Source organism: Chiloscyllium punctatum, chromosome 10 (assembly GCF_047496795.1).
Source record: "Chiloscyllium punctatum isolate Juve2018m chromosome 10, sChiPun1.3, whole genome shotgun sequence".
NCBI lineage: Eukaryota > Metazoa > Chordata > Chondrichthyes > Orectolobiformes > Hemiscylliidae > Chiloscyllium > Chiloscyllium punctatum.
In genome coordinates, this window is record NC_092748.1 from 11131327 (window position 1) to 11154979 (window position 23653).

The window sequence follows — 23653 nt, forward strand, 5'->3', positions numbered from 1 at the left end:
GTTACTATGCAAAACCTTTGCCCATCTGATAAAGGCTTCCCCCAAGCCAAACCGCTTTAAAGTATAAAAAGATATGGCCACTTGACCCAGTCAAATGCCTTCTCCGCATCTAAAGAGCTCATTAATCTCTGTACTGATCGCTGTTGACATACTTGGATCATATTAAGTAACCTCCTGACATTAGATGATCTGTGACCTCTTATAAAACCCGTCTGATCCTCCTTAGTGATAGAGGACAGCACAGTTTCTAGTCTTAGGTAGGATTTTGTAATCGACATTCAGGAGTGAGATAGGCTTATAGGAAGCACAGTCCTCTGGGGCCTTCCCTTTTTTAAGGATAAAAGAGATGTTTGCCTCTCTTAAAGATGGTGGGAGGAGTCCATGACTATATGAATTGTTAAACATACTAAGCATCAGTCGGACAGTATACTTATAAATTCCTTATAGAACTCACTGAGGACCAGGCACCATTCCATTCTGGAGCAGCCTCACAGTCTCCTGCACCTCTTGCACTGACAACAGGGCATTGAGGAGGGACTCTTGCTCAGGGGTCACTCCCAGGAGGGCCAACTTCTTAAAAAAAGACTCCATCCTAACCTGCCCATTCTCCCCGTGTCTGCATGGGTTTCCTCCAGGTGCTCCGGTTCCCTCCCACAGTCCAAAGATGTGAAGGTTAGGTGAACTGGCCATGCTAAATTGCCCATAGTGTTAAGTGCTTTAGTCAGAGGGAAATGGGTCTGGGTGGGTTACTCTTCAGAGGATCAGTGTGGACTTGTTGGACCGAAGGGCCTGTTTCCACATTGTAGGGAATCTAAAAGCCCTGGTTTCAGTAGAAAAGAATTCAGTAAACTTCCTATCCTTAAGAATGAAGGGGTCCGGTCACCAGTGCTTCGAACCTACCATAGTGTCCCTACTCTTGACCATTGGATACACTGGAGCATGATCAGAAATAGTGATATTGCCAATTGTACATGACACCAAATATACTGTAGGAGTCAAAAAGAGATCAGTCCTGATATGGCAGATATCAGGAGGGGATTCAAGAAAAACATAAATTCCCTCCAGTAGGGTGAAGGTGCCTCCAGACAGCTACCAATCCTAGTTCAACACACAGATCCCTTAATTGCTTAGATCATGAAGAAGATATCGGGATCCTTTGGGCAATTTGTCCACCATCGGATCTATTAGACGATTAAAATCCCCCCCCTTGACAGGATCTGCTGAGATGCGAGGTTAACCCGTTTAGAAAGTGCGTCTATCAAGAACTTAAGGAGGTGGCCAGGGGACAATAAACATTTTAGATCCCATATTCTTCCCCCATTTATCAAAGCTTTAAGGATTACAAATCTCCCAAGTGTGTCTTTAATGCACTCTAACAACTTAAATGGGAGATTCTCCCTAACAAGTTTGGCCACCCCCTACTCCTAATATTGAAAGATGAGAAATAAACCCGGTCATACCCATTCTGTTGCAGGTCCAGATGCTCTGTATCATTCAGGTGTGTTTCTCGTAATAAGGCAACATCTACCTTCTCCCTTTTAAGACTGGAAAGTACCTTCTTCCTCTTGATGGGCAAGTGACCTCCCCTTGATGTTCCAGGTGCACCACTTGAACACATTCGTAGTCATAACATTCCACAGCATCTTTTAGACTCCAGTGAGGGAGAACTCGAGCTATGTATTGCTGAGCTTCTGTACAAGAAAGTCCACAAAACACAAAAGCTGCAACCAACAAACCTGCAAAACTTGCAAAAACTACGTACGGGCACACCAAAACTGGGGGAAAACAATAAAAATGCCAAAGGCACTGATTAGAGGAATTTAATCCCCCATTCAAAGGGGGCACCTACACATCCCAAAATCCTACCAACCATCCCCACCACCCTCTGAACTCCAACTAACCAGGGTCGCACCACAAGCACAGGAAACCCGGTAGGAAAAAACAAGATTAGTAATATACACAAGTTAAAAGTAGACACATCATCCATCCCTCGGTATAACCTAACTTCAAAATTAAAGGTAAATACTTTATCGATCCTGAGCAAAATTTAACACAACTTATTTCCAACAAAAGAAGACTCCACCAAGTCCTCTTTAAGGGAGGACAAACCCCTTTTGTGCCTTTTCAATCGTCCAGCTTAAGTCAGCACGTCCACAAAGTTCCTCGCTTTCTTTGGTGAGTCATGTAAACGTACAGATCCATTATAATTAACCCAAAGCACCGCTGGATAGCTTAGAGAGTACTAGTTCCCAAGCTATCTCAGTATCTTCTTGATGCTGTCGTAAGACTTCCTTTTGCAAATCAGTGCAGCTGAAAAGTCATGGAAAGACATGACCCTGGACCCCTCGCACACCAACGCTCCCGGATCCTTCCCTTGGGCTCTGGAAGCTTCCATGACTCTGTTTGTTTTCATAATGATGGAACCATACCAGGTCAGGGCGAGGGCGCTGGTCCATTCCTGGCCTTCATGCCGTGACCTGGTGGGCTTTCTCAATCTCCATCCTTCCCTTTTCAGCCTTCAACCTTAGGAATTCTGGGAACCACTTTTCAAAGAATTCCATTGGCCACTCACCGTCCGTGTCCTCCAGCATGCCAACAACATGGAGGTTCTTTCTTTTGCCCCTGTTCTCAAGATCATCCAACAGATCCAGCAAACTACGGAGCTGGGGTTCCAGGGCTTCAATCCAACTCTTGGATGGATCAGACTCTGCCTCCACCCCTGTGGCCCAAGGCTTGAGCTCATCAGTCCTTTTCCCTCGGTTTTGCAGTGTAGCAGGGGCTAGCTTTTCCTCGATTTTTTTTTCTTCAATCTGCTTCCTGAGGACCTTGTGAGATTGAGCAAGCTCCGGAAGCAGGGCCTGGTGAGTAAGCAAGCCCACCGCCTGGGTGAGTTGAGCCACAGCCCTGGCCCCAAGTGAACTTCCTCCTTTCTCTGGCACGCTCTCTCGGCAAAAACAATGGTAAGTAAAATTTTCAGGTTCTGTAGCTCTTTTACTGTTTTTTTTTACTCACAGTAACATGGATGGGATGGGTTCTAGCTTTGTCCCGCTGATGTTGTGGTGCGGAGCCCAGCAAACGCGATCCTCCCAGGTTGCTGCCATCTTGGATTCCCCCGGCTCTTTTTTCTAAACCGGATCAACATCCCAAAGTGCTCTTCCCTCAGTGACAGCCAGTTAGTGTTGGACATTAATTACCACTGCTCCACTCTCCTTGGAATGTCCAAGGACTTTAAGCAAATGACAATTGGGATGAATCGGATGCTGGGAATTCTGCAGCGAGGAACTCACTTCTTTGACTCCCAAAGCCTTTCCAAAGCAAAAGTGTGTTTGAGCAGGAATGTGATGGATTAGCCTAGGTGAGTGCAATTCCAACCACACTCAAGCTGCTCAACAATATCCAGGATAAAGCAGTCTGGTTGATTGGCATCCCATCCACCATCTTCAACATCCATTCCCTTCACTACAGATGCACAGATGCAGTGCAGTAGCACACCAAGGATTATTTGAACCTTGCAACTCCTTGACATTTATGCTTTAGAAGGACAAGCGCAGAAGCTGCATGGAAACATCAACCCCGGCAAGTTTCCCTCCAAGACATACAGCATCCTGACTTGGAAGAATACTGCCAGAACCCTCAGTGTTGCTGGGTCATACTCCTGGTTCTTCCTCTATAAAGACCACTGTCCTTACACTCCAAATACTGAAGTGGTTCAAAAAGGCAGCGTACCATCACCTTCTTAAGGGTGAATAGGAATCGACAATAAATGCTGGCTTTAGCAGTGACATTCAGAGGTCTACAATGAATTTTTAAAAAGACTATCCTTGTTATCTGTGCAATGTAAGTTTGGGGAGGTCAGCACGGATTGGGAGCTGCACCCTAATCACACCTTGTAATGTAAACCTAACCAAATGGAGGGTGGGTGGGAAAAGATAGGGGAGGTGTGGTATTATCACTGGACTGTTAATCCAGAGACTCAGGTAATGTTCTGGCAACAAAAACAGAAATTGCAGGAAGGACTCAGTATGTCTAGCAGCATCTGTGGAGAGAGATCAGAGTTAACGTTTCAGGATCCAGTGATCTTTCCTCAGAACTAATGTTAGCTAGGAAAATGTTGGTTTTCATACAGAAGGCAGGGTTGGGGGAGGGGTTAAGGAGTAAACAATAGGTGGAGATAGAGCCCAAAGAGTGAGAAGAACAATTGGACAGACAGAGGAGGGGTGTTGGCTCAGTGGTTAGCACTGCTGCCTCACAGCGCCTGGGACCTGGATTCGATTCCAGCCTCGGGTTACTGTCTGTCTGGAGTTTACACATTCTCCCCATGTCTGCTTGGGTTTGCTCCGGGTGCTCGTGTTTCCTCCCACAGTCCAAAGAGGTGCTAAGTTGCCCATAGGGATGTGTATTAAGAGTCTAATGATGACCATGAATTCAGTGTCAGTTGTTGGAAAAATCCATCTGCTTCGCTAATGTCCTTTAGGGAAGGAAACTGCTATCCCTACCTGGTCTGGCCCACATGTGACTCCAGAACCACAGCAACGTGGTTGACTCTTAGGCATGGGCAATTAATGCTGGTTTAGCCAGTGACACCCTCATCCCATGAATGAATTAAAAATAAGAGGGTGAGTAGGAGAGGGAAAAGGGAACAGGTAAAATAAAGAATCGTAATCTTCTTCTTCTGTTGTAATGCAGGGTTTACTGAGACAGCTGGTGCTGCTACCAGGATCTGACGCTACTCAAAGAATCTGCCCGAATCCCAGTCCCAGATTCGCTGCTCTCTCAGTCCCAAAGATCCTGACGGAGCTCCCCTTCAAGCCATTGGATCCTGACATCGGGAAGTATCCTTATGGTAAGTCAGCCGGTCCATCTCAAATTCTTTGTGCATGTGGAGTGCGATGCGTTTGGTTTGATGATGAACGTTTGCTCTGCCTCTTAAAAACAACTACTTTTACTGTGCTACATTTTCAAGGGGTGTCCAGCCTGTGGTCCATGTTGGGAGAAAGCATCAGTACAAAGCTGCAGTCCCAACACCCTGACCCCACATGTGCTCGAATCCCATATATCTGTCAGCAGTTATACAAGCGATGAGAGTTTGCATTTACATCGGTCTTCAATACAGCAAAATGGTGAAAGGTGCAAGGAAGCAACATCAAGCAAAAAAAATTGACCTGGAGCCTGCTCCCCTTCCCATCGGACAGGAGCTGGGAGGTCATGTTGCGGCTGTACAGGACATTGGTTAGGCCACTGTTGGAATATTGCGTGCAATTCTGGTCTCCTTCCCATCGGAAAGATGTTGTAAAACTTGAAAGGGTTCAGAAAAGATTTACAAGGATGTTGCCAGGGTTGGAGGATCTGAGCTACAGGGAGAGGCTGAACAGGCTGGGACTGTTTTCCCTGGAGCGTCGGAGGCTGAGGGGTGACCTTATAGAGGTTTACAAAATTATGAGGGGCATGGATAGGATAAATAGGCAAAGTCTTTTCCCTGGGGTCGGGGAGTCCAGAACTAGAGGGGCATAGGTTTAGGGTGAGAGGGGAAAGATATAAAAGAGACCTAAGGAGCAACGTTTTCACGCAGAGTGTGGTACGGGTATGGAATGAGCTGCCAGAAGATGTGGTGGAGGCTGCTACAATTGCAACATTTAAAAGGCATTTGGATGGGTATATGAATAGGAAGGATTTGGAGGGATATGGGCCAGGTGCTGGCAGGTGGGACTAGATTGGGTTGGGATATCTGGTCGGCATGGACGGGTTGGACCGAAGGGTCTGTTTCCATGCTGTACATCTCTGTGACTCTATGACTCTATGACCAAAACCTGGACAAAGGGATGGGTTTTAAGGAGCAGCTCAAAGGAGGAAAAAGAAGTCGGGAGGGAATTTAAGAGCCGAAGGAGTTGGGAAGCTGAAGGTACAGCCACCAATACTGGAGCACTAAAACCCAAGGATGTGCAAAGGGCTGGAGAATGGTTAGGGTTAGGGTTAGGGATAGGGATAAGGTTAGGGTTGGGGTTAGCATTAGGGTTGGGGTTAAGATTAGCGCTAGGGTTAGGTTTAGGGTTAGAGTTGGGTTAGTGTTAAGTTTATATTTAGAGTTGGTGTTAGGGTTATGGTTGGCGTTAAGGTTAAGGTTGGAATTAGGGTTGTGGTTAGGGTTAGGGTTAGAGTGGGGTTAGGCTTCGGGTTGGGATTAAGGTCAGGGCTGGGGCTAGCGTTAGCGTTAGGTTTGGCGATTGTGTTGGGGTTGGGGTTAGGGTTAGGGTTGGGGTTAGCGTTAGGGTTGGGGTTAAGATTAGCGTTAGGGTTGGGGTTAAGATTAGGATTAGGGTTAGTGTTAAGTTTATGTTTAGAGTTGGAGTTAGGGTTAGGGTTGGCGTTAAGGTTAAGGTTGGAGTCAGGGTTAGGGTTAGGGATACGGTTAAGGTTGGGGTTAGGCTTTGGGTTGGGGTTAAGGTTGTGGTTGGGATTAGCATTAGGTTTAGGGTTGGGGTTAGGGTTGTGGTTTGGGTTAGGGTTCAGTTTAGAGTTGGTGTTGGGGTTATGGTTGGGGTTCGGGTTAAGGTTGGAGTTAGGGTTGGAGTTAGGGATAGGGTTAGGGTTGGGGTAAGGGTTAGGGTTGAGGTTTGGGAGTTGTCTAGGGTTAGAGTTAGCGTTAGGGTTGGGTTAGTGTTCAGGTTAGGATTAGCGTTAGGGTTGGGGTTGGGTTTAGGGTTTGTGTTAGGGCTAGGGTTGTATTCAGGGTTAGGGTTGAGTTTAGGAAACTGGAAGACAAGGTTAGGGTTAGGGTTGAGGTTGGGCTGGAGGTTAGTGTTACCGTATGTGTTTAGGGTTAGCGTTTGGGTTAGGAATAGCGTTGGGGTTCAGGTTGAGGTTAGTGAGCTGGAGCATTGGAGTCAGGGCTAGGGTTAGAGTTAAGGTTTGGGTTGTGGTTTGGGTTGAGGTTAGGGTTAGTGTTAGCGTAGAGAGTTGGGGTTAGGGTGAGGGTTTGGGTTGGGGTTAGGATTAGGGTTGTGGTTAGTTTTAGGATTGAGGTTAGGGTTAATATTTGGGTTAGGATTAGGGTTGGAATTATAGTTAGTGTTAAGGTACAGGGTTGGGGTTAGTGTTAGGGTTAGGTTTAGGAATGTGGTTAGGTTTCGGGTTAGGGTTAGGGTTAGGGTTACATTTGTGTAAGGGTGTGTGTTTTGGTTAGGGTTAGGGATGGGGTTGTGGTTAGAGTTGGGGTTCAGATTATGGCTAGGATTAGGGTGAGGGTTTGGTTTGGGATTGCGTTACAGTTAGGGTTGCGTTAGAGTTAGGCTTGAGATCAGGGAGCTGGAAACCTAAGGTTAGGGTTAGCATTATGGTTGTGGGTCAGGGTTAGGGTTAGGGTTAAGGTTAGGGCTGGGCTAGAGTCAGTCTTGGGTTAGGATTAGTGTTAGGGTACAGGGTTGGGGTTTGGGTTAGGGTTAGGACTGGGGATAGGGTAAGGCTAGGCCTTGTGTGGGTTTGGGGTTAGGTTAGGGTTAGGGTTAGGTTTGGGGTTAGGGTTGAGTTTAGAGAACTGGCTCGGGTTAGAGTTAGTGTCAGGGATGGAGATAGAGTTGGGGTTAGGCTTGGGGTAAGGGTTAGGGTCAGGGTTTGTGTTAGGGGTGGGATTGGGTTAGGGTTTTGGTTGGGGTTAGATTTAGGGTTAGGGTTGGGGTAAGGGCTGGGGTTTGAGTTTGGGTTAAGGTTAAGGTTAAGGTTAGGGTTAGGGTTTGGTTTGAGGTTAGAGTTAGGGTTGGGGAAGGGTTATGTTTAGGGTTAGGGCTGAGGCTAGGAAGCTGAAGGACTTGGGTTAGGTTTAGGGTTAGGGTTGGTTTTAGGGTTGCGGTTGGAGTTAAGGTTAGGGTTAGGATTAGGGTTGGGGTTGGAGTTCGGGTTTGGGTTTGGGTTAGATTTATGGTTAGTGTTGGTGTTAGTGTTGGATTACGTTATTGTTAGGGTTGCGTTAGGGTTATGCTTGAGATCAGGGAGATGGAGCATTATGGGTTAGCATTATGGTTGGGGATCAGGGTTAGGGTTAGGGTTAAGGTTCGGGTTGAGCTAGGGTCAGCGTTGGGGTTAGGATGAGTGTTTGGGTGCAAGGTTGGGGTTTGGGTTAGGGTTAGGAATGGCGTTAGGGTAAGGCTAGGGTTCGTGTGAGAGTTGGGGTTCGGGTGAGGTTTGGTGTTAGGGTTGGAGTTTGAGTTAGGTCTAAGGTTAAGGTTAGGTGTAGGGTTTGGTTTGAGATTAGAATTAGGGTTAGGGTTAGGGTAAGGGTTATGGTTAGGTTTGTGTTTAGTGTTAGCATTAGGGGTAGGTTTAGGGTGAGGGTTAGGGTTCAGGCTAGCAAGCTGGAGGACTAGGGTTAGGGTTGAGGTTAGGGTTAGTTTAGGGTTGTGCTTGGAGTTAAGGTTTGGGTTAGGGTTAGGATTAGGGTTGGGTTTGGGGTTAGGGTTTGGATTTGGGTTAGATTTAGGGTTAGTGTTGGTGTAAGGTTTGGGGTTGGAGTTAGGTCTCAGGCAAGGGTTAGGATGAAGGTTAGGGTTATGGTTGGGTTTTGTGTATGGATTAGGGTTAGGGTTAGGATTCTGTTTGGTGTTAGGGTTGGGATTGCGTTGCAGTGAGGGTTGAGTTAGGGTTAAGCTTGAGATTGGGGTCTCGAGCCCTAGGGTTAGGGTTAGTGATATGGTTGGGGATCAGGGTTAGGGTTGCGGTTTTGGTTAGTGGTGGATTAGGGTTTGGGTTAGGTGTATGGTTATGGTTTAGGGTTGAGGTTCGCGAACTGGAACACTAGGGCTAGGGCTAGGGTTCGGGTTAGGTTTTGGGCTGTGGATAGGGTTAATGTTTGGGTACTGAGTTGGGGTTGTGGTTAGGGTTAGGGTTGTGGTTAAGTTTGGGTTGAGGTTTGGGTTAGGATTTGGGTTAGGGTTATGGTTGGTGTTGGGTTAGGTTTAGGATTAAGTTTAGGGTTGAGGTTAGGCTTGGGGTTAGGATTAGGGTTGGTTTAGGATTGAGGTTAGGGTTAGGGTTGGGGTTGGGGTTGGGGTTAGGGTTAGGGTTGTATTTAGGGTTAGGGTTATGGCTGCGGTTAGTGTGGTGTTAGCGGTTGGGTTAGGGTTGAGTTTGGGGTTGGAGTTGGAGTTAGGGTTTGGGTTAGTTTTGAGGTTAGGGTTAGGGATATGTTTTGGGTTGGGTTTAGTGTTAGGATTAAGGTTAGGGTTGAGGTTAGAAAGATGGAGGACCAAGGTCAGAGTTAGGGTTGAGGTTAGGGTTAGAGTTTGAGTTGGTGCTAGGGCTGGGGTTGCAATTAGGGCTAAGGTTAGGGTTAGGGTTGGGTTTAGTGTTAGGGTTAGGGTTAGGTTTAGAGTTGTATTTTGGGTTTGTGTTGAGTTTAGGAAGTTGCAGGAATAGGGTTAGTGTTGGGCTAGGGTTTGGGTTAGGTTTAGAGTTAGAGTTAGGGTTATGGTTGGGGTTGGACTTAGTGTTAGGGTTAGGGTTGGGCTGTTGCTAGAGTTAGTGTTAGGGTTAGATTTAGAGTTAGGGTTGCTGTTAGGTTTGGTTTGGGGTTAGAGTTAGAGATACGTTTAGGTTCGGGTTAGGGTTGGGGTTAGGGTTAAAGTTGTGGTTTGGGAGCTGGCTAGGGTTAGAGTTATGCTTAGGGTTAAGGTTAGGTTCAGGGTTAAGGTTCGGGTTGGGGTTAGCATTAGGGTTGGTGTTGGGGTTAGTGTTTGGGTACGGCTTAGATTTAGGGTTTGCGTTGGGGTTAGAGTTAGAGTTAGCGTTAGGGTTTGGGTTGAGATTAGGAAGCTGGAGGCCTAGGGTTAGGGTTAGCAATAGTTGAGGTTAGGATTAGGATTAGGATTGGTGTTAGGGTTGGGGTTAGAGTTAAGGTTATGGTTAGGGATAGGGTTAGGGTTGAGGTTAGGGTTTGGGTTAGTATAAGGTTAGGATTAGTGTAAGGGTTAGGATTGGGTTTATTGTTAGGGTTAGGGTTCGAGTTGTGTTGACGGTTAGGTTGGGTTTATGAAGCTGAGGACTAGGGTTAGGGTTAGCGTTACGGTTTCGGTTAGTGTTGGGTTAGGGTTAGGGTTAGGGTTTGGGTTGCGGTTAGGGTTGATGTTTGGGTTAGTTTTAGGGTACAGAGTTGGGGTTAGAGTTAGGGCTGTAGTTTGATTTAGGGTTGAGGTTAGGTTTAGTGTAAGGGTTAGGGTTAGGTTTGGGGTTAGGGTTAAGGTTGAGGTTAGAGTTTGGGTTAGGTTTAGGGTTGGGGTTAGGGTTAGAGTTAGGGTTAAGATTGGGGTTAGAGTTAGGGTTAGGATTGGTATTAGCGTTGCGGTTGGGGTTAGGGTTTGGGGTCGGGCTAGGTTTGGTGTTAGGGTTAGGGTTGGTGTAAGGGCTAGGGTTAGAGTTAGGGTTAGGGTTAGGGGTATGGTTAGGGTTGGGTTCAGTGTTAGGACTAGGGTCGGAGTTGTGTTTAGGGTTAGGGTTGTGGTTAGGAAGCTGCTGGACCAATGTTAAGGTTAGAGTTAGAGTTGAGGTTAGGGTTAGGGTTGGTTTCAGGGTTGGGGTTGGAGTAAGGGTTAGGATTAGGGTTAGGTTTGAGGTTAAGGTTAGGGTTAAGGTTACGGTTGCGGTAAGTGTGAGGTTAGGATTTTGGTTAGGTTTAGGGTTAGGGTTAGTGTAAGAGTTTGGGTTAGCTTAGGGGTTAGGGTTAGCATTGAGGTTATGTTCATTGTAAGGGTTGGGGTTATGGTTTGGGTTTAGTGTTAGGATTAGGGTTAGGGTTGTGTTTAGGGTTAGGGTTGAGGTTAGGATGCTGGAGGCCTAGGGTTAGCTTAGGGTTAGGGTTAGGGTTAGTCTTAGGGTTGGTGTTGGAGTTAAGGTTTGGGTTAAAGTTTAGGTTAGTGTTGGGTTAGAGTTGAGGCTAGGGTTTGTGTTAGTGTTACGGTTAGGGTTGAATTTAATTTTAGGATTCGGGTTAGGGTTAGAGTTGTGTTCAGGGCTAGGGTTGAGTTTAGGATACTGGAGGACTAGGGTTACAGTTTTGGTTAGTGTAGGGATAGAGTTTAGGTAAGGTTTGGTGTTAGGGTGAGGATTGAGTTTAGAAAGCTGGAGAACTAGGGTTTGATTTAGGGGTACGGTTGCGGTTAATGTGGGGTTAGGGTTTGGGTTATGTTTAGGGTTAGGGTTAGAGTTGCATTCAGGTTTGATGTTGGAGTTAAGGTTAGTGTTAGGGGTATGGTTAGATTTAGGGATAGGGTTGGTGTTAGGGTTGGGTCTGGGTTAGTTAGAGATAAAATTAGGTTTGGGTGAGGATAGGGTTAAAGTTAGGGTTGAGGTTAGGGAACTGGCTAGGCTTAGAGTTAGGGTTAGGGTTGGGGTTAAAGTTAGGGTTAGGGTTAGGGTTAGAGTTTGGGTTAGGGTTAGGGTTGGTGTTAGGGTTAGGTTTGAGGTTAGGAAGCTGAAGGCCTAGGGTTAGGGTTTGGGTTAGAGTTGAGGTTAGGATTAGGATTAGGGTTGGTGTTAGAGTTGTGGGTTGGAGTTAAAGTTAGGGCTTGGGTTACGGTTAGTGTTAGGGTTGAGGTTAGGGTTCGTGTTAGTGTTAGGATTAGGGTTAGGGTTAGAGTTTTATTTACGGTTAGGGTTGTGTTTAGGAAGATGGAGGACTAGGGTTAGGGTTAGGGTTACGATTTTGGTTTGTGTGGGGTTAGAGTTTGGGCTAGATGTATGGTTAGGGTTAGGGTTGAGTTTAGTAAGATGGAGGACTAGGTTTAGGGTTAGGGTTAGGGTTACGGTTTCGGTTTGTGTGGGGTTAGAGTTTGGGCTAGACGTATGGTTAGGGTTAGGGTTGAGTTTAGTAAGCTGGAGGACTAGGTTTAGGGTTAGGGTTAGGGTTATGGTTGCGGTTAGTGTGGGGTTAGAGTTTGGGTTAGGGTTAGAGTTGCATTTAAGGTTGGGGTTGGGGTTAGGGTTAGGTTTAGATTTAGCGATAGAGTTGGTGTTATGGTTGAGTCGGAATTAGAATTAGAGATACGGTTAGGTTTGGGTGAGAGTAGGGTTAGGGTTGGGTTGAGGTTAGGGTTGGAGTTAGCTTTAGGGTTGGGCTGGAGCTAGGGTTAGTGTTCAGGTTAGATTTAGGGTTAGGGTTGGTGTTATGGTTTGGTTGGGGTTTGAGTTAGAGATAGCATTAGGTTCGGGTGAGGGTAGGGGTTAGGGTTAGGCTTGTATTTAGGGTTAGGGTTGAAGTTAGAAAGCTGGAGGCCTAGGGTTAGGGTTGGGGTTTGTTTGAGGTGAGGGTTGGGGTTAGGGTTGGGGTTGGAGTTAAGATTATGGTTAGGGTTAGGGTTGAAGTTAGGGTTAGCATTAGTATAAGGGTTAAGGTTAGTGTAAGGGCTAGCATTGGGTTCATTGTTAAGATTAGGGTTAGAGTTAGAATTGGGTTGAGGATTAGGGTTGAGTTTAGGAAGCTGGAGGACTAGTCTTAAGATTAGGGTTACGGTTTCGGTTAGTGTTGGGTTAGGGTTTGGGTTAGGTCTATGATTAGGGTTAAAGTTGAGGTTCGGGAGCTGGAGCACTAGGGTTAGGGCTAGGTTTAGGGTTAGGATTTGGGCTGTGGATAGGGTTGATGTTAGGGTACAGATTTGCGGTTAGGTTTAGGGTTAGGGTTGTGGTTAAGTTTGGGTTTGTGGTTTAGGTTAGGATTTGGTTTAGGGTTATGGTTGGTATTAGGGTCAGATTAAGGGTTAAAGTTAGGGTTGAGGTTAGAGTTAGGGTTGACTTTAGGCTTGCGGTTAGTATTAGAGTTGGGTTAGGGTTAAGGTTAGGGTTGGGGTTCGTGTTAGGGTTAGGGTTGTATTTTGGGTTAGGGTTACAGCTGCGGATAGTGGTGTCAGGGGTTGGGTTAGGTTTAGGTTTAGGGTTTGGTTTAGGGTTGAGTTTAGGGTTGGGGTTGGAGTGAGGGTTTGGGTTAGGCTTGAGGTTAGTGTTAGGTTTTGGGTTGGGTTTAGTGTTAGGATTAACGTTAGGGTTAGGGTTGTGTTGAGGATTAGGGTTGAGGTTAGAAAGATGGAGGACCAAGGTCAGGATTGGGTTAGGGTTGAGGTTAGGGTTAGGTTTTGGGTTGGTGTTTGGGCTGGAGTTGTAGTTAGGGTGAGGGTTAGGGTTAGGTTTTGGTTTACTGTTAGGATTAGGGTTAGGTTTAGGGTTGGTGTTAGGGCTGGAGTTGTAGTTAGGGTGAGGGTTAGGGTTAGGTTTTGGTTTACTGTTAGGATTAGGGTTAGGTGTTTAGGGTTTGGGTTGAGTTTAGGAAGCTGCAGGACTAGGGTGAGGGTTGAGTTTAGGGTTGGGGTTGGAGTTAGTGTTAAGGTTGGGTTGGTGCTAGGGTTAGTGTTAGGGTTAGATTTAGGGTTAGGGTTGATGTTAGGGTTGGGTCAGGGTTAGAGTTAGAGATGGGGTTAGAGTTAGAGATAGGGTTAGGTTCAGGTTAGGATTAGGGTTAGGATTAGGGTTGGGATTAGGGTTAAGGTTGTGGTTTGGGAGCTGGCTAGGTTTAGAGTTAGTTTTAGGATTAAGGTTAGTGTTAGGGTTCGGGTTATGTTTGGTTTAGGGTTAAGGTTGGGGGTTCGGGTTAGGATTAGCATTCGGCTTCGGGTTGGGGTTGTGCTCAGTGTCGGGGATAGGTTTAAGATTGAGGTTAGGGTTTGGGTTAAGTTTATGGTTAGGGTTAGGGTTAGATTTAGGGTTAAAGTTGGTGTAAGTGTTCGGGTCGGGATTAGAGTTAGGGATACGGTTAGTTTCGGGTTAGCATTGGGTTTAGGGTTAGATTTGAGGTTAGGGAGTTGGTCAGGATTAGAGTTAGGATTAGGGTTGGGGTTGGCGTTGGTGTTGGGGTTAGGATTGGTGTTCGGTAACTGGATAAGTTTAGGATTAGGGTTAGGGTTGAGGTGATGGTTATTTTTAGAATTAGAGTTAGGGATAGTATTAGTGTTGGATTTAGGGTGAGGTTTGAGGCTAGGGAGCTGGTTAGGATTAGGGTTAGGTTTGGGGTTGTGGTTGGGGTTTGGTTTGGGGTTATGGTTATGGTTGAGGTTTGGGTTGGGGTTGGGGTTAGGGTTAGGGTTAGGTTTTGGGTTATGGTTCGGTTTGGGGTTAGGTTTGGCGTTATCGTAAGGGTTGGGGTTAGGGTTGTGGTTATGGTTAGGGTAGGGGTTAAAGTTAAGGTTGGGGTTAGACGTTGGGGTTCAGGTTGGGTTTATGGTTAGAGTTAGGGTTAGGTATGGGGTTACAGTTCCGTTTGGGGTTATGATTAGGGTTGGGGTTCGGGTTGGGATTAAGTTTAGGGTTAGGTTTGGGTTTATGGTTTGGGTTGGGTTAGGGTTATCATTAGGGTTGGGTTTGGGGTTATGGTTGGGGTTGATGTTAGGGAGCTAGATTTCTAAACCCAAGGATGTGCTAGTGGCCTGAATTGGAGGATCAGTGAAATGTCAGAGGGCTGTGAGGCTCGAGGAGTTTACGTACATTGGGATTGGCAAAACATTTGAGTGTTTCAACAGGAAAGATGAGACTCATACAAGTAAATAGTTTCCCTTTTTCTTAATCATTAAATTCTCAGCACATCCCTGAAGCTATTTGTGCCACTGCACCATTTGCCACTTGGCTGTTTTGTTGCTCTATAAACGAACAGGGGTGGGCAGTTTGACCTTGTTCCACCATTCAGTTCGATCCTGGCAAATCTCCATTTGCCCACTGTGGTTCCGTTACCCTCATTTAACTTCCTGAACAAAAAAATGAACCATCCTCTATTTTGAAAATCTTAATCACTGTTCAGCCTCAATAGCTGCTTGGAGAGTGGGGGGAGGGGGATCTGGATTTCCAATTTGCTGAAGTAGTGCTTTCCAATGTTACCCCCACTGGCTTGAACCTCGCTTTAAGGTTATACCCAGTGTTCTGGATGCCTCCCACCTATTTTGTGCTGTCTACTCAATCAAGTCCTTTAAACTTTTGTGAAGACCTCAATTTGATCACTACTAAATCTCCCATAAGGAGTGCAAGTCATATTTGCACAACCCGTCCTCACAATATTGAGCTCTCCATGGAGTAGATGAAACCCTTGTGGGGAGTGCGAGCCCAGCATGGTTAAGCATTCAAGAAGGACTGCAATGTTGAACTCTTAGTTATGTTCCTAATTTTTCTACTTTGTGCCTAAGTACCTTTGTACCTAAGATGATGATGTGAATGTCGACATTGTGAATTTTTCACTGTACTCCTTATATCCCTGTACTTGAGTACATGTGACAATAAATTCTATTGCTAATTCTAGTACAACCCTTTTAGCCCTAGGATCGTTCTGGTGGGTTTGGTGCACCCCTGAAGGGTCAAAATCCCCTTGCTGAGATGTGGCGGTCAGACTTAATACATTGCTACAGAATGGGGATCTAACCAGTGCTCCGTGTGCCTGAAACATAACTTAGATCTCTTTGAATTCAGAACTCTTGAGATATACCACGATAGTTTCTGCTCATACCTGTCCGTTAGCTTTCAGTGATTTGGGAGCCCGAAATTTCCTATTTATCCCCAATTCCTAACTTCCTTACTCTGATGCTTACATGACTCCACATTTCCCCCACTGAACTCCATCTATCACAATTTTGCCCACAATCTCTTTTGCACCGTTCTGCTCCCATCAACTGTGGCATGCCAGTTAATGTTGTTGGCAGACTTGAAGATGCACATAGCACTGGACCTAAATACACTATTCAGCGACAAAACCAGAACTGAATCTTCATACTGAGGATTCTCATGGAAACAAACTGTATTAAGAACAGGTATTGCTGGAAATATTCAGCAGGTCAAGCAGCATCAATGGAGAGAGAAATGAAATTAATGTTTCGAGTTGACGTGACCCTTCAGACTTTCCAATTCTGAAAAGCTATGCAGGGTGGAATCAATAACTCTGTTTTTCTCCCCACAGATGCTGACAGAGCTGCTGAGAATTTCTGGAGTTTCCAGTAGTAATTTCAGCTTGCCAGCATCCACAATATTTTGCTTTTATTTTGCTATAATGATGTTGGGTGGAGCTGCCTCAAGTATTTGGGTGAGGCAGTTTCGGGTGTGCATATGCTATCTTAATGGTGTTTGACTCCCTTTCACGGCCTCTCCCAAACACACCTCCCTTGGCCAGCGAAGAACAGGATATTCCTGGCTTTCCAGGTCAATCCGCAAATCTGTCGAGACCTATGCAAACCAGTGGCAGGGGCCAGGTCTCCCAAAAGGAGGCTCCAGGCAGCAAGGGATTTACTGAAGACTTTTTTGTCTCCAGTTCTGAACATCAGGTTACTCAGGTCCGTGTGAGATTTTGATTGATAATGCTTTTGTGAAGTGACTTGGAATATTTTATATTTTGCAGATGTTGCTGAGATTGGAGGGTTTGAGCTATAGGGACACGCTGAGTAGGCTGATGATGTTTTCCCTGGCTGAGGTTTATAAAATCATGAGAGGCATGGATTGGGTGGATATCCAAGGTCTTTTTTCTCGGGTCGGGGAAACCAGAGCATAGGTTAAGGTGAGAGGGGAAAAGTACCTAATGGGCAACTTTCTCCTGCAGAGGGTGGGGTGTGTGTTTGGAATGAGCTGCCGGAGGAAGTGATAGAGGCTGGTACAGTTACATCATATAAAAGGCACCAGGGTGGGTACACGAATAGGAAGGGCTTCGAGGGATATGGACCAAATGCTAGCATATGAGACTTGATTAATTTAGGATATCTGGTCAGCATGGACGGGTTGGACCAAAGGGTCTTTTCCATGCTGTACATCTCTATGACTCTATGGCTATGACTTCACGTAAGACCAAACCGTTTGTTTATTATGTAAGTATATTGCCATAGACTACAGACAGATATGAGAATAACATGATTAATACCTACATGAGCTCATTGTTGTTCAATACTAGAATTATGAGCAATGAAGGAGATCATTTACCTTTTCATGGGCCACCAGATATTTGAAAGAGCTCTCCAAGTGGTCCCATTCCCTTGCCTTTTGCCCAGAGTCATGAACATTTTCCTCTTCAATTATCTACTCAATTCCTTATGGGAACTCACTATTGAACCTGCCCTTTCAGGTAACACCTTCCAGATCACAACAACGCACTGCATAAAAATATTCTCATCCCCTTCAAGATTCTTTCACCATGCTTTTAAAGTTTTATTTTCTTTTAAATGTGTCTTCTGGTTACTGATCCTCTTGTGAGTGGGAACACTCCCTCCCCCCCACCGCCCCGCTTCTCTATTAGAATCAGTCATAATTTTGAACACTTCCATTAATTCTCCTCTTCACTTCTCTTAGGGACTTCATTTGAGACTTATGCTCAACCTGCCTGGGTTGAGTTTTAACTGGTGGTTGAGTATAGCTGACATCAGAAGATTACTGCCAGTGTGCTGCAGGTTATAACCTGACTCATTTTACAGAGTAATTCATTAACTTTGAGAGAAATGGAACACATAAGGTTGCCAATTAGTTACTGGTATTCTTCGATGTTTCTAGGACCTCCCACCACCTTCCTCCAATTGATCACCCAACATGTCCATTGTCCAGGTATGCCACCTTTCCACCCAACTGGAAAATAAAAAAGACTTCATTGCTGCCATCATTTTATTTCTAATGGTTAGTCAATCAGCATCCCCCTCCCCCAACCCACACCTCCCTCGTTGTATAACTAGTAATCAACAATGATCAAATTCAATGAAGAAAAATACTTCAGCTTTTATTAATGCTTCCCAAATCTTCCATAAACTAATCTTCAATTCATGGAATCTCCAGAACAAGCCTGAGGGTTTTACACCACCTATTGTTGGGACCCAGTCAATGTAACCTTCCTTTCTGGTTTCAGTTCATCTGACAGGGAGAGACCATAAGACCATAAGACATAGGAGTGGAAGTAAGGCCATTCGGCCCATCGAGTCCACTCCGCCATTCAATCATGGCTGATGCGCATTTCAGCTCCACTTGCCAGCGTTCTCCCCGTAGCCCTTAATTCCTCTAGACAACAAGAACCTATCAATCTCGGCCTTGAAGACATTTAGCGTCCCGGCTTCCACTGCACTCCGTGGCAACGAATTCCACAGGCCCACCACTCTCTGGCTGAAGAAATGTCTCCGCATTTCCGTTCTGAAATGACCCCCTCTAATTCTAAGGCTGTGTCCACGGGTCCTAGTCTCCTCGCCTAACAGAAACAATTTTCTAGCATCCACCTTTTCAAAGCCATGTATTATTTTGTACGTCTCTATTAGATCTCCCCTTAATCTTCTAAACTCCAACGAATACAACCCCAGTATCCTCAGCCGTTCCTCATATGCTAGACCTGTCATTCCAGGGATCATCCGTGTGAATCTCCGCTGGACACGTTCCAGTGCCAGTATGTCCTTCCTGAGGTGTGGGGACCAAAACTGGACACAGTACTCCAAATGGGGCCTAACCAGAGCTTTATAAAGTCTTAGTAGTACATCTCTGCTTTTATATTCCAACCCTCTTGAGATAAGAGACAACATTGCATTCGCTTTCTTAATCACAGACTCAACCTGCATGTTTACCTTTAGAGAATCCTCGACTAGCACTCCCAGGTCCCTTTGTGCTTTGGCTTTATTAAGTTTCTCACCATTTAGAAAGTAGTCCATTCCTATATTCTTTTTGCCAAAGTGCAAGACCTCACACTTGCTCACGTTAAATTCCATCAGCCATTTCCTGGACCACTCTCCCAACCTGTCTAGATCCTTCTGTAGCCTCCCCACTTCCTCAGTACTACCTGCCTGTCTACCTAACTTTGTATCATCGGCAAACTTCGCTAGAATGCCCCCGGTTCCCTCATCCAAATCATTAATATATAATGCGAACAGCTGTGGCCCCAGCACCGAACCCTGCGGGACACCGCTCGTCACCGGCTGCCATTCTGAAAAAGAACCTTTTATCCCAACTCTCTGCCTTCTGTTAGATAGCCAATCCTCAATCCATCCCAGCAGCTCACCTCGAACACCATGGGCCCTCACCTTGCTCAGCAGTCTCCCGTGTGGCACCTTATCAAAGGCCTTTTGAAAGTCCAGATAGACCACATCCACTGGGTTCCCCTGGTCTAACCTACTTGTTACCTCTTCAAAAAATTCCAACAGGTTTGTCAGGCATGACCTCCCTTTACTAAATCCATGTTGACTTGTTCTAATCAGACTCTGCTCTTCCAAGAATTTAGAAACCTCATCCTTAATGATGGATTCTAGAATTTTACCAACAACCGAGGTTAAGCTGATTGGCCTATAATTTTCCATCTTTTGCCTTGATCCTTTCTTGAACAAGGGGGTTACTACAGCCATCTTCCAATCGTCCGGGACCTTTCCTGACTCCAGTGACTCTTGAAAGATCTCAACCAATGCCTCTGCTATTTCCTCAGCAACCTCTCTCAGAACTCTAGGGTGTATCCCATCGGGGCCAGGAGATTTATCAATTTTAAGACTTTTTAACTTTTCTAGCACTATCTCTTTCGTAATGGCAACCATACTCAACTCAGCCCCGTGACACCCTTTAATTTTTGGGATATTACTCCTGTCTTCCACTGTGAAAACTGACGCAAAGTACTTGTTAAGTTCTCCTGCTATTTCCTTATCTCCCATCACTAGGCTCCCTGCATCAGTTTGAAGTGGCCCAATGTCTACTTTTGCCTGTCGTTTGTTTCTTATGTACTGAAAGAAACTTTTACTATTATTTCTAATATTACTGGCTAGCCTACCTTCATATTTGATCCTCTCATTTCTTATTACACTCTTTGTTATCCTCTGTTTGCTTTTGTATCCTTCCCAATCTTCTGATTTCCCACTGTTCTTAGCCACTTTATAGGATCTCTCTTTTTCTTTAATACATTTCCTGACTTCCTTTGTCAGCCAAGGTTGTCTAATCCCTCCCCGGTTAATCTTTCTTTTCTTGGGAATGAACCTCTGTACAGTGTCCTCAATTATACCTACAAACTCCTGCCATTTTTGCTCTAGTGTCTTCCCGGTTAGCCTCTGCTTCCAGTCTATTTTAGTCAGTTCCTCTCTCATGCCCTCATAATTACCTTTATTCAACTGTAACACCATTACATCAGATTTCGCCTTCTCCCTTTCAAACTCCAGACTGAACTCTACCATATTATGGTCGCTACTTCCTAAGGGTTCCCTTACTTTAAGATCTTTTATAGAGTCTGGTTCATTGCAAAGCACTAGGTCCAGAATAGCCTGCTCTCTTGTGGGCTCCATGACTAGCTGTTCCAAAAAGCCATCCTGTAAGCATTCCATGAATTCCCTTTCTTTAGATCCACTAGCAACATTATTTACCCAGTCCACCTGCATATTGAAGTCACCCATGATCAATGTAACCTTGCCTTTCTGACATGCCTTCTCTATTTCCCGGTACATGTTGCGTCCCTGGTCCTGACCACTGTTAGGAGGTCTGTACACAACTCCAATTATGGTTTTTTTGCCTTTGTGGTTCCTCAATTCCACCCACACAGACTCCACATCATCTGACGCTATGTCATTCAATACCATAGATTTAATTTTGTTCTTAACTAACAAGGCAACTCCACCCCCTCTGCCCACCTCTCTGTCTTTTCGATAAGTCGAAAAACCATGGAGGTTTAACTGCCAGTCCTGACCCCCCTGTAACCAAGTCTCTGTGATGCCTACTACATCATAATCATTCACTATTATCTGTGCCATTAATTCATCGGCTTTGTTATGAATGCTACGAGCATTCAGGTAAAGTGCCTTAATGCTAACTTCCTTATTAGAGATGTTGTAAGTCATATGTCCTAAGTTATCCTTGCTTTTTTCTGCATTCTCAGTCTGCCTCAATTTTAAATCCGCCTGGAAACATGCTATCCTGCTGCTTATCTTTCCATTTACCTCCATACTCCCTGTTGCTTTCACTTTCCCTTCCCCCCAACTCAGAAGTTTAAAGTCCTACTGACCACCCTATTTATCCTCTTCGCCAGAACATTGGTACCTGATCGGTTCAGGTGGAGACCGTCCCAACGGTACAGATCCCCCCTGTTCCAAAACTGATGCCAGTGCCCCATGAAGTGGAATCCCTCTTTCCCACACCAATCCCTTAGCCACGTGTTTAATTGCCTAATTTTCTTGTCCCTATGCCAATTGGCACGTGGCTCGGGCAGTAATCCGGAGATTATGACCCTTGAGGACCTGTGCTTCAATTTCCTGCCTAGTGCTTCGTAATGCCCAAACAGGTCCTCCACCCTAGTCTTGCCTATGTTGTTGGTACCAACGTGGACCACAACAACTGGATCCTCCCCCTCCCGCTCCAATATCCTTTCAAGCCGGTCAGAGATGTCTCGCACCCTGGCACCGGGCAGGCAACACACCATGCGAGACTCCCGATCCGGCTTGCAAAGGATACTATCTGTCCCCCTAATTATAGAATCCCCTATAACCACTACCTGTCTATTAGCTCCCCCCTCTTGAATGGCCTTCTGCACCATGGTGCCTTGGCCAGTTGGCTCATCCTGTCCAGAGCCCTTTTCCTCATCCGAACAGGGAGCAAGAATCTCGTACCTGTTGGACAAGGTCAAGGGCTGAGGCTCCTCCACTCCTGAACTCTGGGTCCCCCTACCTGCCTCACTTACAGTCACACTCTTTTGTGCCTGATCACTAGCTGAGTGGGAATTAATTAATCTCCCAGGTGTGACTGCCTCCTGAAACAAAGCGTCCAGGTAACTCTCCCCCTCCCGGATATGCCGCAGTGTTTGAAGCTCAGATTCCAGATCATCAACTCTGATCCGGAGTTCTTCCAGCAACCAACACTTGCTGCAGATGTGGTCACTGCCGTTCACAATGGGATCAGCCAGCTCCCACATCATACAGCAACAGCACATCACCTGCCCAGCCATCTCTGCTTAGTTAGAGAAAGGAAGATTTCTCTAGCGCCTTACAATCAATTGGGTTACTTCTATTGAAGTGTTGTCACTGTACTGATGTAGGAAGTGTTGTCGTATCACATTTGGACTGATGTCTCTTTAAGAGTAGAAAATGCATATAAGCCAAGTACTGGAATGCTATCACATGACCACGGGCAACAGGCTGTCTGCACTGTAACACTCAAGGTGCAAGCTGTGTCTGGAGATTAGCTCCGCTCTGTATATATTAGTGTAGCTTCAAATAAATACACCAGCAATCTTCAAATAAACAGAATAAATGTATTTAATTTGTGTTACATTTAGCTAACACAGTAAATATGCCAGCCAGTTTGCTCCCACTAACAGTACGGTGGTCATGACCATGAAGTCTGCGTTATATTGATGTTAAATGTTGTATCAAACATTGGCCAGGATTCTGAAGATATCTCCTGTGCTGTTCTTCAAAACAGTCCCATAGAATCTGTTATATCCATCTGAGAGGGCAAAAGGTGTCTTGGTTTTACCATCTCATCTGAAGGATGGCACTTTTGACACTGTAGCACTTGCTTCACGGTCTGGTATGGATATATACACACAGGCAGGGAAGATCCCATGTTTGGTCCTGGCTCTGGTCTGAGTTTAATTAAGATTGCTTGTGGACAAACTAAGGGGCCTGAGTGAAGAAATGAGAAAGTTCAGCTCAGGCTCCTGCTCAGTATAACTTTAGCCACCCTCCTCGCAGGAAGGCCTCGCTTTGAGAATGAGACTGTGTAGACCTGTTCAGAGTTGCATGTCACCATAACATAGAATTCAGAACTCCTGTGCTCACTTACAAGCTCTTTCCACACCTGATCTGACCCTGCATATGCAAACCTCACATTCTGCCTCTTAATACCTCTCACCCTCTGTCGCTGAACTGCAGTGACACTTCACTCCATTTTTCCGGTGGGAACTTGAGGTTTTCCCTCAGGAACTGTCTTCCTAAACTCCTTTAACTGTTTAATTTCCAACAGCCTTTAAACAGCTTCTCAAAAATGTCTCTTTGACCAAGCTTTCTGTCATTTCTTACAAGCCTCCTGTGAAGGTTGAGTTGCTGTTGGCCTTTCTCCATTCCTGACAAAGGGCTTATGCCCGAAACAGCGACTCTCCTGCTACTTGGAGCTCCCTGATCTGTCAAGCTTTTCCAGTGCCGCACTTTTTGATTCCGTGCTGCTTAGCATTTTATGTCCGTGTTACTCTGGTTAAGGTGCTCTATCAATATAAATTGCTACCTAGACATTCCAGGCGGACAGAAGTCATTATGGGTGTGGAATTGGAAGAATGGGGACACCCACAGTATATGAATCACTGCCTTCAGGATAACTCAGGTTGAAGTGTGAATCATCACAATTTCTGTCCCTGTGGATATATCTAGTTGGCTCCCGGCCTGACAACGCCTCGATTTAAAAATTCCGAACCTTGTTTGCAACTTCCTCAGGACCGTGGCTCTCCCCGTCATTGGCAACCTGTCCAGTCATTGGCGATCTCTGTTGACTTTTACTTCTGGTCTCTTGCGCATTCCATGCCTTCCACTCACTAAGCCCCTAAACTTTGAAGTCCCCCATATGAATAGGTGGCACAGAGCTCATGTGAATGGCCCAATAATCCAGAGATGTGAATGCATGGCTATTTGTTGTGGCTGAATTCACTTAGTTAAGCAATCCCAGAATTTAAAAGCCGGTGTCCAAG

General features: G+C 45.6%; 1 protein-coding gene across 2 annotated transcripts in view; it reads left to right on the forward strand.

The window, feature by feature from the left end:
• The window catches only part of LOC140481888 (thrombospondin-type laminin G domain and EAR repeat-containing protein-like), a 92555-nt gene that overhangs the window by 23318 nt on the left and 45584 nt on the right, over window positions 1-23653 (forward strand). For both annotated transcript variants that reach the window (XM_072578516.1, XM_072578515.1), the window contains exon 5: window positions 4687-4843. In XM_072578516.1, coding sequence (XP_072434617.1) covers window positions 4687-4843 — 157 coding nt within the window. The remainder of the gene's footprint in view (window positions 1-4686; window positions 4844-23653) is intronic.